The sequence below is a fragment of the Pseudophryne corroboree genome, chromosome 4, assembly GCF_028390025.1.
Source record: "Pseudophryne corroboree isolate aPseCor3 chromosome 4, aPseCor3.hap2, whole genome shotgun sequence".
NCBI lineage: Eukaryota > Metazoa > Chordata > Amphibia > Anura > Myobatrachidae > Pseudophryne > Pseudophryne corroboree.
In genome coordinates, this window is record NC_086447.1 from 336,252,964 (window position 1) to 336,268,880 (window position 15,917).

Here is a 15,917-nt window from a genome sequence, read left to right on the forward strand (position 1 = left end):
AAAAGCCTGATGAGGGGAATGACCTGACTCAGGCTGGCAGTGTCTGAACTGACTTCACGTGTGGCAAGTTCAAAGGGCAGCAGAACCTTGCACAACGTTGAAATCATTCTCCACTGCGCTTGAGACAGGTGCATTCCACCTCCTATATCGTGCTGAATTGTATAGGCTTGAATGGCCTTTTGCTGCTCCTCCAACCTCTGAAGCATATATAGGGTTGAATTCCACCTCGTTACCACTTCTTGCTTCAGATGATGGCAGGGCAGGTTCAGGCGTTTTTGGTGTTGCTCCAGTCTTCTGTACGTGGTGCCTGTACGCCGAAAGTGTCCCGCAATTCTTCTGGCCACCGACAGCATCTCTTGCACGCCCCTGTCGTTTTTTAAAAAATTCTGCACCACCAAATTCAAGGTATGTGCAAAACATGGGACGTGCTGGAATTTGCCCAGATTTAATGCGCACACAATATTGCTGGCGTTGTCCGATGCCACAAATCCACAGGAGAGTCCAATTGGGGTAAGCCATTCCGCGATGATCTTCCTCAGTTGCCGTAAGAGGTTTTCAGCTGTGTGCGTATTCTGGAAACCGGTGATACAAAGCGTAGCCTGCCTAGGAAAGAGTTGGCGTTTGCGAGATGCTGCTACTGGTGCCGCCGCTGCTGTTCTTGCGGCGGGAGTCCATACATCTACCCAGTGGGCTGTCACAGTCATATAGTCCTGACCCTGCCCTGCTCCACTTGTCCACATGTCCGTGGTTAAGTGGACATTGGGTACAGCTGCATTTTTTAGGACACTGGTGACTCTTTTTCTGAGGTCTGTGTACATTTTCGGTATCGCCTGCCTAGAGAAATGGAACCTAGATGGTATTTGGTACCGGGGACAAAGTACCTCAATCAAGTCTCTAGTTGCCTGTGAATTAACGGTGGATACCAGACACACGTTTCTCACCACCCAGGCTGACAAGACCTGAGTTATCCGCTTTGCAGCAGGATGACTGCTGTGATATTTCATCTTCCTCGCAAAGGACTGTTGGACAGTCAATTGCTTGGTGGAAGTAGTAAAAGTGGGCTTACGAGTATGACTTCCCCTCTGGGATGACCATCGACTCCCAGCAGCAACAACAGCAGCGCCAGCAGCAGTAGGCGTTACACGCAAGGATGCATCGGAGGAATCCCAGGCAGGAGAGGACTCGTCAGAATTGCCAGTGACATGGCCTGCAGGACTATTGGCATTCCTGGGGAAGGAGGAAATTGACACTGAGGGAGTTGGTGGGGTGGTTTGCGTGAGCTTGGTTACAAGAGGAAGGGATTTACTGGTCAGTGGACTGCTTCCGCTGTCGCCCAAAGTTTTTGAACTTGTCACTGACTTATTATGAATGCGCTGCAGGTGACGTATAAGGGAGGATGTTCCGAGGTGGTTAACGTCCTTACCCCTACTTATTACAGCTTGACAAAGGCAACACACGGCTTGACAAATGTTGTCCGCATTTCTGTTGAAATACTTCCACACCGAAGAGCTGATTTTTTTGGTATTTTCACCAGGCATGTCAACGGCCATATTCCTCCCACGGACAACAGGTGTCTCCCCGGGTGCCTGACTTAAACAAACCACCTCACCATCAGAATCCTCCTTGTCAATTTCCTCCCCAGCGCCAGCAACACCCATATCCTCCTCATCCTGGTGTACTTCAACACTGACATCTTCAATCTGACTATCAGAAACTGGACTGCGGGTGCTCCTTCCAGCACTTGCAGGGGGCGTGCAAATGGTGGAAGGCGCATGCTCTTCACGTCCAGTGTTGGGAAGGTCAGGCATCGCAACCGACACAATTGGACTCTCCTTGTGGATTTGGGATTTCGAAGAACGCACAGTTCTTTGCGGTGCTTTTGCCAGCTTGAGTCTTTTCATTTTTCTAGCGAGAGGCTGAGTGCTTCCATCCTCATGTGAAGCTGAACCACTAGCCATGAACATAGGCCAGGGCCTCAGCCGTTCCTTTCCACTCCGTGTGGTAAATGGCATATTGGCAAGTTTACGCTTCTCCTCCGACAATTTTATTTTAGATTTTGGAGTCCTTTTTTACTGATATTTGGTGTTTTGGATTTTACATGCTCTGTACTATGACATTGGGCATCGGCCTTGGCAGACGACGTTGCTGGCATTTCATCGTCTCGGCCATGACTAGTGGCAGCAGCTTCAGCACGAGGTGGAAGTGGATCTTGATCTTTCCCTAATTTTGGAACCTCAACATTTTTGTTCTCCATATTTTAATAGGCACAACTAAAAGGCACCTCAGGTAAACAATGGAGATGGATGGATACTAGTATACTTATGGATGGACGAGCGACTGCCGACACAGAGGTAGCTACAGCCGTGGACTACCGTACTGTGTCTGCTGCTAATATAGACTGGATGATAATGAGATGAAATCAATATATATATATATATATATAATATCACTAGTACTGCAGCCGGACAGGTATATATATTTATTATGTAATGACTGATGACAGACCTGCTGGACACTGTCAGCTCAGCAGCACCGCAGACTGCTACAGTAAGCTACTATAGTAGTATGTATAAAGAAGAAAGAAAAAAAAAAACCACGGGTAGGTGGTATACAATTATGGATGGACGAGCGACTGCCGACACAGAGGTAGCTACAGCCGTGGACTACCGTACTGTGTCTGCTGCTAATATAGACTGGATGATAATGAGATGAAATCAATATATATATATATAATATCACTAGTACTGCAGCCGGACAGGTAGATATATTTATTATGTAATGACTGATGACGGACCTGCTGGACACTGTCAGCTCAGCAGCACCGCAGACTGCTACAGTAAGCTACTATAGTAGTATGTATAAAGAAGAAAGAAAAAAAAAAAACACGGGTAGGTGGTATACAATTATGGATGGACGAGCAACTGCCGACACAGAAGTAGCTACAGCCGTGGACTACCGTACTGTGTCTGCTGCTAATATAGACTGGATGATAATGAGATGAAATCAATATATATATATATATATATATATATAATATCACTAGTACTGCAGCCGGACAGGTAGATATATTTATTATGTAATGACTGATGACGGACCTGCTGGACACTCTCAGCTCAGCAGCACCGCAGACTGCTACAGTAAGCTACTATAGTAGTATGTATAAAGAAGAAAGAAAAAAAAAAACCACGGGTAGGTGGTATACAATTATGGATGGACGAGCGACTGCCGACACAGAGGTAGCTACAGCCGTGGACTACCGTACTGTATCTGCTGCTAATATAGACTGGATGATAATGAGATGAAATCAATATATATATATATATAATATCACTAGTACTGCAGCCGGACAGGTAGATATATTTATTATGTAATGACTGATGACGGACCTGCTGGACACTGTCAGCTCAGCAGCACCGCAGACTGCTACAGTAAGCTACTATAGTAGTATGTATAAAGAAGAAAGAAAAAAAAAAAACCACGGGTAGGTGGTATACAATTATGGATGGACGAGCGACTGCCGACACAGAGGTAGCTACAGCCGTGGACTACCGTACTGTGTCTGCTGCTAATATAGACTGGATGATAATGAGATGAAATCAATATATATATATATAATATCACTAGTACTGCAGCCGGACAGGTAGATATATTTATTATGTAATGACTGATGACGGACCTGCTGGACACTGTCAGCTCAGAAGCACCGCAGACTGCTACAGTAAGCTACTATAGTAGTATGTATAAAGAAGAAAGAAAAAAAAAAACACGGGTAGGTGGTATACAATTATGGATGGACGAGCGACTGCTGACACAGAGGTAGCTACAGCCGTGGACTACCGTACTGTGTCTGCTGCTAATATAGACTGGATGATAATGAGATGAAATCAATATATATATATATAATATCACTAGTACTGCAGCCGGACAGGTAGATATATTTATTATGTAATGACTGATGACGGACCTGCTGGACACTGTCAGCTCAGCAGCACCGCAGACTGCTACAGTAGGCTACTATAGTAGTATGTATAAAGAAGAAAGAAAAAAAAAAACCACGGGTAGGTGGTATACAATTATGGATGGACGAGCGACTGCCGACACAGAGGTAGCTACAGCCGTGGACTACCGTACTGTGTCTGCTGCTAATATAGACTGGATGATAATGAGATGAAATCAATATATATATATATAATATCACTAGTACTGCAGCCGGACAGGTATATATATTTATTATGTAATGACTGATGACGGACCTGCTGGACACTGTCAGCTCAGCAGCACCGCAGACTGCTACAGTAAGCTACTATAATAGTATGTATAAAGAAGAAAGAAAAAAAAAAAACACGGGTAGGTGGTATACAATTATGGATGGACGAGCGACTGCCGACACAGAGGTAGCTACAGCCGTGGACTACCGTACTGTGTCTGCTGCTAATATAGACTGGATGATAATGAGATGAAATCAATATATATATATATATATATATATATATATATATATATATAATATCACTAGTACTGCAGCCGGACAGGTAGATATATTTATTATGTAATGACTGATGACGGACCTGCTGGACACTGTCAGCTCAGCAGCACCGCAGACTGCTACAGTAAGCTACTATAGTAGTATGTATAAAGAAGAAAAAAAAAAAACACGGGTAGGTGGTATACAATTATGGATGGACGAGCGACTGCCGACACAGAGGTAGCTACAGCCGTGGACTACCGTACTGTGTCTGCTGCTAATATAGACTGGATGATAATGAGATGAAATCAATATATATATATATATATATATATATATATATAATATCACTAGTACTGCAGCCAGACAGGTAGATATATTTATTATGTAATGACTGATGACGGACCTGCTGGACACTGTCAGCTCAGCAGCACCGCAGACTGCTACAGTAAGCTACTATAGTAGTATGTATAAAGAAGAAAGAAAAAAAAAAACCACGGGTAGGTGGTATACAATTATGGATGGACGAGCGACTGCCGACACAGAGGTAGCTACAGCCGTGGACTACCGTACTGTGTCTGCTGCTAATATAGATTGATGATAATGAGATGAAATCAATATATATATATATATATAATATCACTAGTACTGCAGCCGGACAGGTAGATATATTTATTATGTAATGACTGATGACGGACCTGCTGGACACTGTCAGCTCAGCAGCACCGCAGACTGCTACAGTAAGCTACTATAGTAGTATGTATAAAGAAGAAGAAAGAAAAAGAAAAAAAACGGGTAGGTGGTATACAATATTATATATATATTATATACAATTATATATATATATTATATATATTAAACTGGTGGTGATTATTAAACTGGTGGTCAGGTCACTGGTCACACTATCAGCAACTTGCAAGTAGTACTCCTAAGCAGACAATCACAATATATATTATACTGGTGGTCAGTGTGGTCACAATGGCAGTGTGGCACTCTGGCAGCAAAAGTGTGCACTGTACGTTATATGTACTCCTGAGTCCTGCTCTCAGACTCTAACTGCTCCCCACTGTCAGTGTCTCCCCCACAAGTCAGATATACATTATACAGTCACACTATCTATCTATCACTTCAGCAAGTAGCAGTACTCCTCCTAAAGTACTCCTCCTAATGCTCCCCAAAATTACTACTGTGTCTCTCTCTACTCTAGTCTCACTCTCTTCTCTATAAACGGAGAGGACGCCAGCCACGTCCTCTCCCTATGAATCTCAATGCACGTGTGAAAATGGCGGCGACGCGCGGCTCCTTATATAGAATCCGAGTCTCGCGATAGAATCCGAGCCTCGCGAGAATCCGACAGCGGGATGATGACGTTCGGGCGCGCTCGGGTTAACCGAGCAAGGCGGGAAGATCCGAGTCGCTCGGCCCCGTGTAAAAAAAAATGAAGTTCGGGCGGGTTCGGATTCCGAGGAACCGAACCCGCTCATCTCTAATATAACTATGTGTTCTTGTGTAATGCATGTACTGTATTGTATGTATGTACAGCAGCCTATATGTGTGTTGTGTAATGATGCATTGTTTTTATGTGCAGCAGCCTTTGTGTGTGTTGTGTAATGTATGTATGTATGTATGTATGTATGTACAGTGTGTACTGTATGTACAGCAGCCTTTGTATGTGTTGTGTAATGTATGTATGTACAGCAGCCTATATGTGTGTTGTGTAATGATGCATTGTTTTTATGTGCAGCAGCCTTTGTGTGTGTTGTGTAATGTATGTACGTACGTACGTACGTACGTACGTACAGTGTGTACTGTATCTACGGCAGCCTTTGTGTGTGTTGTGTTATGTATGTATGTACGTACGTACGTACGTACGTACAGTGTGTACTGTATGTACAGCAGCCTTTGTGTGTGTTGTGTAATGTATGTATGTACAGTGTGTACTGTATGTACAGCAGCCTATGTGTGTGTTGTGTGATGGCTATTGTCAACTGTAGGGTTTATGAATAGTGTGAAGTCTTGTGTCTGTCAAAAAATATACATACGGAAACCCCACACAAAAAATCCTGCATTTGCCCCTGTTATTATTTACTCTCATTAATGTATTATGCTTTCTTGTATTCCAGAGAAGAGGTGGAGCATGAACTTTTGTTTCTTGGATTTTTAATCATGGAAAATAAACTGAAGCCTGAAACAAAACCTGTGATTCATGAACTAAAGTCTGCTAACATAAGAACAATCATGTTAACGGGTATGACACATTACAAAAAGTCATTGTTTCCTTAACATCTAATGTTGAAATTAAAATAACATATTACTGAGATAGTGACACCTTTGCTTTCTGGTTTGTTCAGTTTACACAATCTTTGTTTCATGCACAAAACTATTAAAATACTGTACAAAATTATCCCTAGACTGTGTATAAGTGTATATGAAACATAAATTAATTTTGTGCATGTACACAATTTTTGTTTCATGCACAAAATTATTAAAATATTGTATAAAATGGCCTCCGGGTTATGGGGGTCATTCTGACCCACTCGCTTGCTGCTTTTTATCGCAGCCGAGCAAACGGGTATCCACTGCGCATGCACCAGCGCATGCCAGACGGCCGAAGGCCGTAGCAGGGCTGTGATCGCCTCTGCCTGATTGACAGGCAGAGGCAGTCGCTGGGCGGGAGGGGGCGAAACGGCAGCGTTTGGCTGCCGTGTCGTGTGCGCTGTCCGGCCAATGCAGGCGTGGCCGGACCGTGCGGGGAGTGGCCCGCAGCGGCTGCGTGACGTCACACACAACCACTGCGGGCCAGGGAGCGATGAGTAGCTCCCGGCCAGCACGCTATAAAGCTGCGCTGGTTGGGAGCTACTCTTGAAGTGCAAAGGCATCGCCGCTGTGCGATGCCTTTGCACTTCTGCAGGGGGGGGGGGGGGGCGGCACTGACATACGGGGCACACTAGCCCTGTGCTGGGCGTCCCCCCGCATGTCTGAGTTCATGATCATAGCTGTGCTAAATTTAGCACAGCTACGGTCAACTCGGAATCAGGGCTCATGTCTACAAAGTGTATAGTGTATGAAACATAAATGCATTCTGTGCCGTCCCCAAGATACAGTATCTCATTATGATATGTAATTATTCCAAAATACAGAAAAACCTGATATCCAAAATACTTCTGCCCCCAAGCATTTTGCGCACAAATGTATAAAATGAGCTGCTGATGTCACTGAATTTGTAAAAATAGTATTTAGTTGAATTTATATTCTATTCAAATAAAGCTGTGGTCACAACGGTTAATTCAGCTTGCCATGTGGTGTGATTGGGGTAAGATTGGAAAGGCTTATGGCCAAATTTTATGGGCACAAAGTGTCTAAGGGCCTGATTCAGAGTCGCATGCAATGTGATGTTCACATAGTTGAGCGATTTTATTGCAACTGTGCATGCATGCATATTTCTAAAAACTCCTACAGTGCATGCTTACAAAGACGCTGTTGTGATTGGGTCAGACAGTATCAGAGATGTTGTGGAAAAGTCATGGGTGTACCTGGGTGAAAACTGGGAGGTGGCTAAAAATGAATACAAAAATGGACCATTCAGTGGGCGTGTTATGGGAGTGCTGTAGGCATGTCAATGCACAGGCATAGAAGGCCATGGTCAGACAGGGAAGCTGCACCTGCCATTGGGCTAGTGCATGTTTAGATGGTGCGACCTATGGTGGTGTATAAGGACACACCAATTGGTATTGCAGGGTGCATGGAGGGTAAAAGTGGGCGTCTCAGTCCTTGCACATTTGGCTGCACATATTATATGTATATAATGTGTGTATATATATATATATATATATATATATAGTCAACTAATTTCTTATAAATAAGAAAAGGGCGGCACTCCAATGAACATGTGGAAAAATCCTTTAGTAGATACTCATCTGTGTCGTCGTCAACGTTTCAAGGCTCGCAGGCCTTTTCGTCAGGACGTGTATACCAGTGTCAAGTGAATACAGAGCAAGTTGACGACGACACAGATGAGTATCTACTAAAGGATTTTTTCCACATGTTCATTGGAGTGCCGCCCTTTTCTTATTTATAAGAAATTAGTTGACTGTCTATCTGTTGGTGAGGGCACCCTATATATGCCTATCTTATCCGGAGTGCCAAGCCATTGCTATAGTATATATATATATATATATATATATATATATATAAAACACAGCTCCGGCACTCGTAGTAAAACAGCTGGACAAGTACTTGCTCCGGTGCCTTCCGCTCAGACCTTGCGTTCTGTCTATTCAAGGAGAATCAACGCTCGCGGCACTCAGGAGACAGTTAAATAGGTGAAAAAAATTGTGTTTTACTTCATCATCTACGTTTCGGGGATCGGATCCCCGTCATCAGGATACACACACAAGTGAAAACAGTGCTCACTTGTGTGTGTATCCTGATGACGGGGATCCGATCCCCGAAACGTAGATGATGAAGTAAAACACCATTTTTTCACCTATTTAACTGTCTCCTGAGTGCCGCCAGCGTTGATTCTCCTTATATATATACACACACACACACACACACACACACACACACACACACACACACACACACACACACACACACACAGTACACAAAGGAAGTTTGTAGCTGTATTTGCATAAAATCACAGATGGATGACCACCAACAGATGCTGCTGCGTTCACTTCTCTATGCGACTCAGAATCAGACCCCAAATGTTGCACAAGCCAAATATCTATCAGACAAGATTTGAAAATGTTGCTCACCTATCCTGGGTAATGGAAGTTACTGTACCTTATGTATTCACTTGCTAATCTATGGTGTCAGTTAACATTAAAGAATTAATATGAGTACATAATTTCTTCAACTTTGGTAAATATGAAAAGTTTGTAGAACACAGGACGTCAGTATGTGTATGCGAGTATTTGTGCAAGTGCAGAATGTCTCTTGTATATGTCAGTTTTCCTTAAGCTATATAAACACTGCTACAGTCATTTACAAGGCATAAAGCTGCCAAGACACCAGCTTTGGTATGGCTGTGTGCTTTTAAGATTGCACAAGTTTGCTTAGATTTTGACAATCATAGGTTTTTGGGGCAAGAAGTGGTGCTTGCATGAATCTGCGGAAACTTGAGCCATGTGAGACGCACCTTCCTAAGTAAAAAAGTACAAATCTCTCCTGAAGCATTTAAACAGTGCTGCTACGGCAATCACCCTTGTCCATTGGTGCTAGTCCACTACTACGACTATATCAGACTCCCTAAAATCAGTTTTTTATGGACATGGAAGGCAATTGGTTTGACCGACGGACAGGGTGCCGGTGGTCACAATACTGACACCGGCACCCTGATGGTCACGATCCTGAAAGGGGCAAGTTAAGTATTCTAACTCCCTCCCCCCTCCCCCTCCCTTACTGCAGCCTAACTGTAACCTCCCCCTTAGTGCCTAAACCTAACCCCCCTTTCCGCAGCCTAACCCTATCCCTCCCCCCTTAGTGCCTAAACCTACCCCCCTGGTGGTGCCTAGGTCTAACCCCCCTCGCTGCAGCCTAACGCTAACCATTCCAGGTGGCACCTAATCCTAATCCACCCACATCATGTTTCAGTATAGTGTGAGATACACATAATGCTCCCAGTATAGTTCCAGGTACACAAAATGTTCCCAGTATAGTGCCAGGTACACATAATGCCCCCAGTATAGTGTTAGGTACACATAATGCCCCCAGTAGTACCAGACACACATAAGTCAACTAGTATAGTACCAGTTACACATAATGCACCCAGTAGTGCCAGATACACACATTGCCCCAGTATAGTGCCAGATACACGTAATGCCCCCAGCATAGTATCAGATATACATAATGTCCCCAGTAGTGCCAGATAAACACAATGCCCCAATAGTTCCTGATACACATAATGTACCAATAAGTGCCAGATACACATAATGCCCCAAGTAGTGCTGTTTACACAAACTGCCCCAGTACTCACCGCCACCACTGCTGGGCTTGGCTCTGCCGCTGCTGGCCTCTGTATCCAAAGGAAGGAGAGCACAGTGCACACCTCTCCTGACCCTCTGTAAATCCAGTCTCTCATCTCCGGAATCTCAAATATGGCACCGGTTCATGATCTAATCAAAGCTTGCAGTCCATCAGCCAATCAGGAGCTGCCACTGCCAATCTGTGAGCTCTGATTGGCTGATGGCTGGCCCCACATTTAAAATTGCTGTACACCCTTAAAATCCTGGTGCCCCATACAGCCAGTCCAGTAGATCGTGGCTGGAGCCGGACCTGAATGCAACTGATCCAGTGTAGTACACAAACCCAATGGTTTGCGTATTACTCCGGTTATTGTGGGTCTTCGCATGTGCAGAATAAGTCTGGCTCACAGTTCCCTCAAGCCAGAGCATGATTGACATGCTGTGGCCGTTTGAGGGTGGAGCATAGGCATGGTAGGCCTGTGTTCCCAGGAAATGGAGGGGGGGGGGGGGGGGGTTGGGAGTGCCCCTATTTCCTGGGAGTGCAAAGGCCAGGATTTGTGTTGGAGAATGCAGATTTCCTGGCCCTACAAGCAAGCAGAAGGCAGCCAGTCTGAGTAAGCTTTGGTTTACTCAGATGGCAAATGCTGGAAACATTGCAATCATCTGATGCTGTATCTTTGGATGCAGCACTTTGTTCTGCGAAGCGGCTTTTCTCAGATCCCTCCTGCAGCGTTAGCATTTTAATTGTACTGCATTGCACACAGGGCTGGCAGCAGACATTTTGGGGCCCAGTGCAGTGATATCTCTGGGGCCCCCTCAGATTATATATAAGCCACTCTTAACAATGGGAAAGACTCACCTGTGCTGCAATCCCTAGTACCTAGACCCAAACACTGCACAGCAGGTACCATGCAGCCCTCAAACCCCACCATGGGCAACCAATCACCTGCTCTGTATAATTTTATAATATGCAACTTTTAAATGTTACTTCAGTGCTCATTGGTTGCCATGGGCAACTTCTTCACTGGCTCACTTCTCCGTTCTTTTCACTGCTTAGTACATCTCCCCTTCAGTCTTGTACAATATCTTTAGATTTCAAGGTAAAAATGAAAGATATTGTACATCGTTAATGACCCGCAGGAGTGCGCATTGTTAAAGATATAGGGGTCATTCAGACCCAATCGCTCGCTAGCGTTTTTTGCAGCGCTGTGATCAGATCAGAACTGCGCATGCATATGCACCGCAATGCGCAGGCATGTCCCACGGGTACAAAGCGGATCGTTGCTGTGCGATGGGTTTTACAAAGAATCCATTCGCACAGCCGATCACAAGAAGATTGACAGGAAGAATGTGTTTGTGGGTGGCAACTGACTGTTTTCAGGGAGTGGCTGGAAAAAAGCAGGCGTGTCCAAGCGTTTTCAGGGCGGGTGTCTGCCCCCGGACAGGCTGAAGTGATCGCAGCGGCTGAGTAACTTATGGGCAACTCAGAAACTGCACAAAGTTTTTTTGTACCACTCGGCTGCACATGCGATCGCACACTTATACAGCTAAAATGCACTCCCCAGTGGGCGTTGACTATGCGAATGCAGGACTGCAAAAACCAGCTAGCGAGCGATCAGGTCTGAATGACCCCCATGGTAAATAGACCCTGGATGATGTGAATATATATCGTCCGATCCGCCAGATCAGATGATATATTTTGGCATATCGCCAAGTGTGTACCCAGCTTTAGTGTTCATAAGACCGCAGTAAAAATAAAATAATAATTTTGGTGTAAAACCAAATATTGATAAATGATTTCTTAAAAAGACTTTCAGTGTCTGTGTGAATACTTTTAAGTATCCACAACCATCTTGCTCTATAAACCTATGCTACATTTGCTTTTTGGCTATTTTTGCATTTTTAGTGACTTTAGTGTCGGCTAAACTTTCACAATTTGCGCACTTGTGCTTAATCATGCAACTTTATATTTATTACATATCGGAAAGTACATTTATCAGTATATTTTCATGTTATCATTTGGCCTGTTTTTATTGTTTTTAGACATTCAAAATTGCTATTTATTGTTTGTAACAATATAATTTTTTTTCAAATGTACTCTATATTTCCAAATATGTTGCAAGGAGATAACATTCAAACGGCTTGTACTGTGGGACTCGGCTCCGGAATGGTACCTGATACTTCCTGCTTACTTATGCTAGAAGCCTTTGAGCCTGAGGGAGATGCCCCAGCCTCATACACCTGCCAGCCAGTGGGGAGGGAAAGTGAAAAGTCACACAGACAAAATGTAAGTTTCTAATTTAAGTTGGTTTGGTGGTAAACGAAGTTCTCTCCTAAGCAAACTCCCCCCCCCCCCCCCAATAAATAACAAAGACATTTTACATACTGTATATTTTTAACATACTTTATTTGAAAAACAAATTGTTTAATATCTCAAATACTGTAGTTTAGTGGACAAAACATCAGAAGTTTTATTCTTTCATTGTTATCAATTTGTCTATGTATTGTGAAAGATCACATACCCTGGATTAAGAGGTTCAAGTAGTTCCTTTATTTCCAGGCAGTTAACAGCATCAAGTTAGCTTCAGACAGCATGGCATGGCAGTTTACAGTTCACAATCCAGTTGGTAACAAATCATGTAACTGTTAGACAGTGGATCACTCTGTGGTCTGTCTCCATTCCCAGCACTAGAGGTAGCTTCCCTGCTCTAGTGTTTTCCCTCCTAGTGTCAGCTCAGTGCAGGAGGAGGTGCTTAGTGCACAGTCTGAGAGAGTTCTTCCTGGGAGAGACAACTGCACTGATATGCAACTTGCTCTCCTGAGTGTGTGACCTTGTCTACCCCACAGCTGCACCCTGTGTGTATCCAGACACATCCTGTGTGTACTGAGATGCTGTGTTACCGCTGTACTGCTTCACATGTATACTGTGAGTTCCTGCTGCAGAACATCTTCTTTATACTACAATCTGTTGTCTCTTTTATCTGAATAAACCAATCATCCTGGTTAAGTGCCGTTGTGTGGACTAGCAACCCTATCCGACACCACAACACTATGCCAACAGGTTATGGGCCCAGGACCCCAAGTCGGAAAGGCATTCTAAAACATGAACAAGAAATAAAAGTGCAGCTGATTAAAGAAGGAGTACTATTATTAAATATAGAGAAGAATGTACAGTACAGGGAACAGCATGAACTTTACAAAGCTAAAGGGCTCAGAGAATTAAACAATGTGGAAATTCGCCATGGAGATGCAGCTTAAGTGGGATACGTTGTGGAAAGGCACAATTGAGCCAGGAGCAGACTGAAACCCAGTTGAAGTGGATAGAGCCATTGGGACAATAGGCTTGGCCATGGAACAACACGTCCACTCCATTATCAGCTGGAAAGTGTCAGCAAAAAACATGTGGCAGCTCTGCCAATGGCGTATGAGGACAAAGATCTGATGAGATGAATAAACTTGAGGCGTATGCTGTGCGCGACAAAGTTAAGTGTAAAGTCAAGAATGATTATATTGATAAAATACTGTCAATAGCTCAGCAGTTGGCATCTGTGGGGACACAGGTGGATGAAGAGGAAGTGTTGATGGCGATGTTACAAAATCTGACACCAGAATTTGATTTCCGGGTAGTAGCTTTGGAGTCTAATGATACCAAGCTGACAACAGAAATTGTAGGAGCCAAACTGCTGCTGTTCCAAGAACGTATTGCTATTATCATATGCTGATGGTTCTGCCTTATTCACAAAAGTTACTAAGTCCAGAAAGCTCAAGTTAAAGTGGTTTATATGTCACAAGGTGGGGCACAAGGCCTCAGATTGCAGACTGAGAAATTGCAGTGGTACGCAGAAGAAGCGTGACAAACCAAATGAGTCAGCATTGAATGTAGCAGATAGTCACAAAAAGGATTGCTGGTACATTACATGGACTTGGGGGCCACTAGGCATTTCAATTGTAATCAGGAATGGTTCAATTTACTGACAGCATGTGAATCCATTACAGTAAAAGGTATTGGAGACAAAGTCCTTACTATTTAAAAATTTGGGACAATCACAGTGCGTCTAAGAATTAAAGGTGAAATAGTTATTATGGACATGAAAGACGTCTTGTCCGTGCCAGATTTGGGAAGCAATCTCATTGCTATAAGCGTCCTGGTGAAAAAGGGTTCCAGTTTGCAAGGGGCAAATGTATGGTGCAAAATGAGAAAGGGACTGTAATTGCTTCAGCAACCCGGTGCAACCAAATGTATGTCCTGGACACCAAGGAGTGTTCTGCAATGGCGACCTCTGATTCAAATCAGTCATTGGAGCTGTGGCATAGGTGCCTAGTTCATCTGGGATATAACAACGTTCAGAAACTACTCGATGGGATGGTAACTGGAATCACTGAGAGATCTGTGTGTGAGAGTTGTATAAAAGGAAAGCAGACTCGCACCTCATTTCCTAAGTCTACTAGTAGAGTAGAAATACAACTAGCCCTAGTGCATACTGGCGTATGTGATCCGATGGAGATGAAATCAATGAGTGGCTACAGGTATTTATAACATTTATTGATGATGCCACAAGGATGAAACATGTATAGTTCATGAAAGCTAAAAGTGAAGTTGTCAATGAAATTGTGGAATACAAGAACCTGGTGGAGACTCAGACGGGTCTAAAATTAAAAGTCTTGAGATCCGACAATGGCGGAGAGTATGCCAACAGAGTTTTAGCACAATTCCTGAAAAAATATGGCATACAGCATCAACTAACAATTGCTTACATGCCAGAACAAAATGGTGTGTGTGCAAATTGTACAATTGTTGAGAGGGCACGGACTATGTTGAGTTACGCATGCCTGGAGAAAAGCTTTTTGGTGGAAGCAGTGTCTACTGCAGAGTATCTTAAAAAACCGTGCACCCAGAGTATCCATAAAAGGTAAAATGCCACTGGAGGTGTGGTCCAAGTAAAAGACAGCTGTCAATCATCTCTGTGTCTTTGGCCATAAAACTTATGCACATATACCTAAGAAGAAAAGACGGAAATTAGGTCAAAAGTCAGTGGAATGTATTATGCAAGGATACTGTGAAGAAAGCATAGGATACAGGCTTTGGGACATTACAAACAAATGTCTTCTAAAGTCTATAGATGTGGTGTTCCATGAGACAGCACCAATCACTGGAACAGGAATCACATCAACAATATGTATTGCTGGATGTACAGGCAGCAGAAAACGTGTCTGAACCTGAAAGTGTTAATGCGGATACCCAATTAGGAAACAGAAGTTTCATGAGGAGCAATAAAGGTGTTCCATCAAAAAGATTACAGTGAGGAATATGCAAATATAGCTTACTGTGAACCCCAAAATTTACAGGAAGCAAAATCAAGTAGCGACTGAAAATAATGGAAGTCCGCAATAGATACAGAGCTGTCAGCTCTGGATGATAACAGTACATGGACTGTAGTTGACAGGCCGAATAACCGTAAGACAATCAAGAACAAGTGGGTCTT

General features: G+C 43.6%; 1 protein-coding gene across 1 annotated transcript in view; it reads left to right on the top strand.

Moving 5' to 3' along the window:
• LOC134910905 (probable cation-transporting ATPase 13A4) overlaps positions 1 to 15,917 on the top strand; it is a 350,913-nt gene that overhangs the window by 201,852 nt on the left and 133,144 nt on the right. Inside the window, exons 18-19 of the mRNA XM_063919292.1 lie at positions 6,589 to 6,713; positions 12,558 to 12,721. Of these exons, the coding sequence (XP_063775362.1) occupies positions 6,589 to 6,713; positions 12,558 to 12,721 (289 nt within the window). The remainder of the gene's footprint in view (positions 1 to 6,588; positions 6,714 to 12,557; positions 12,722 to 15,917) is intronic.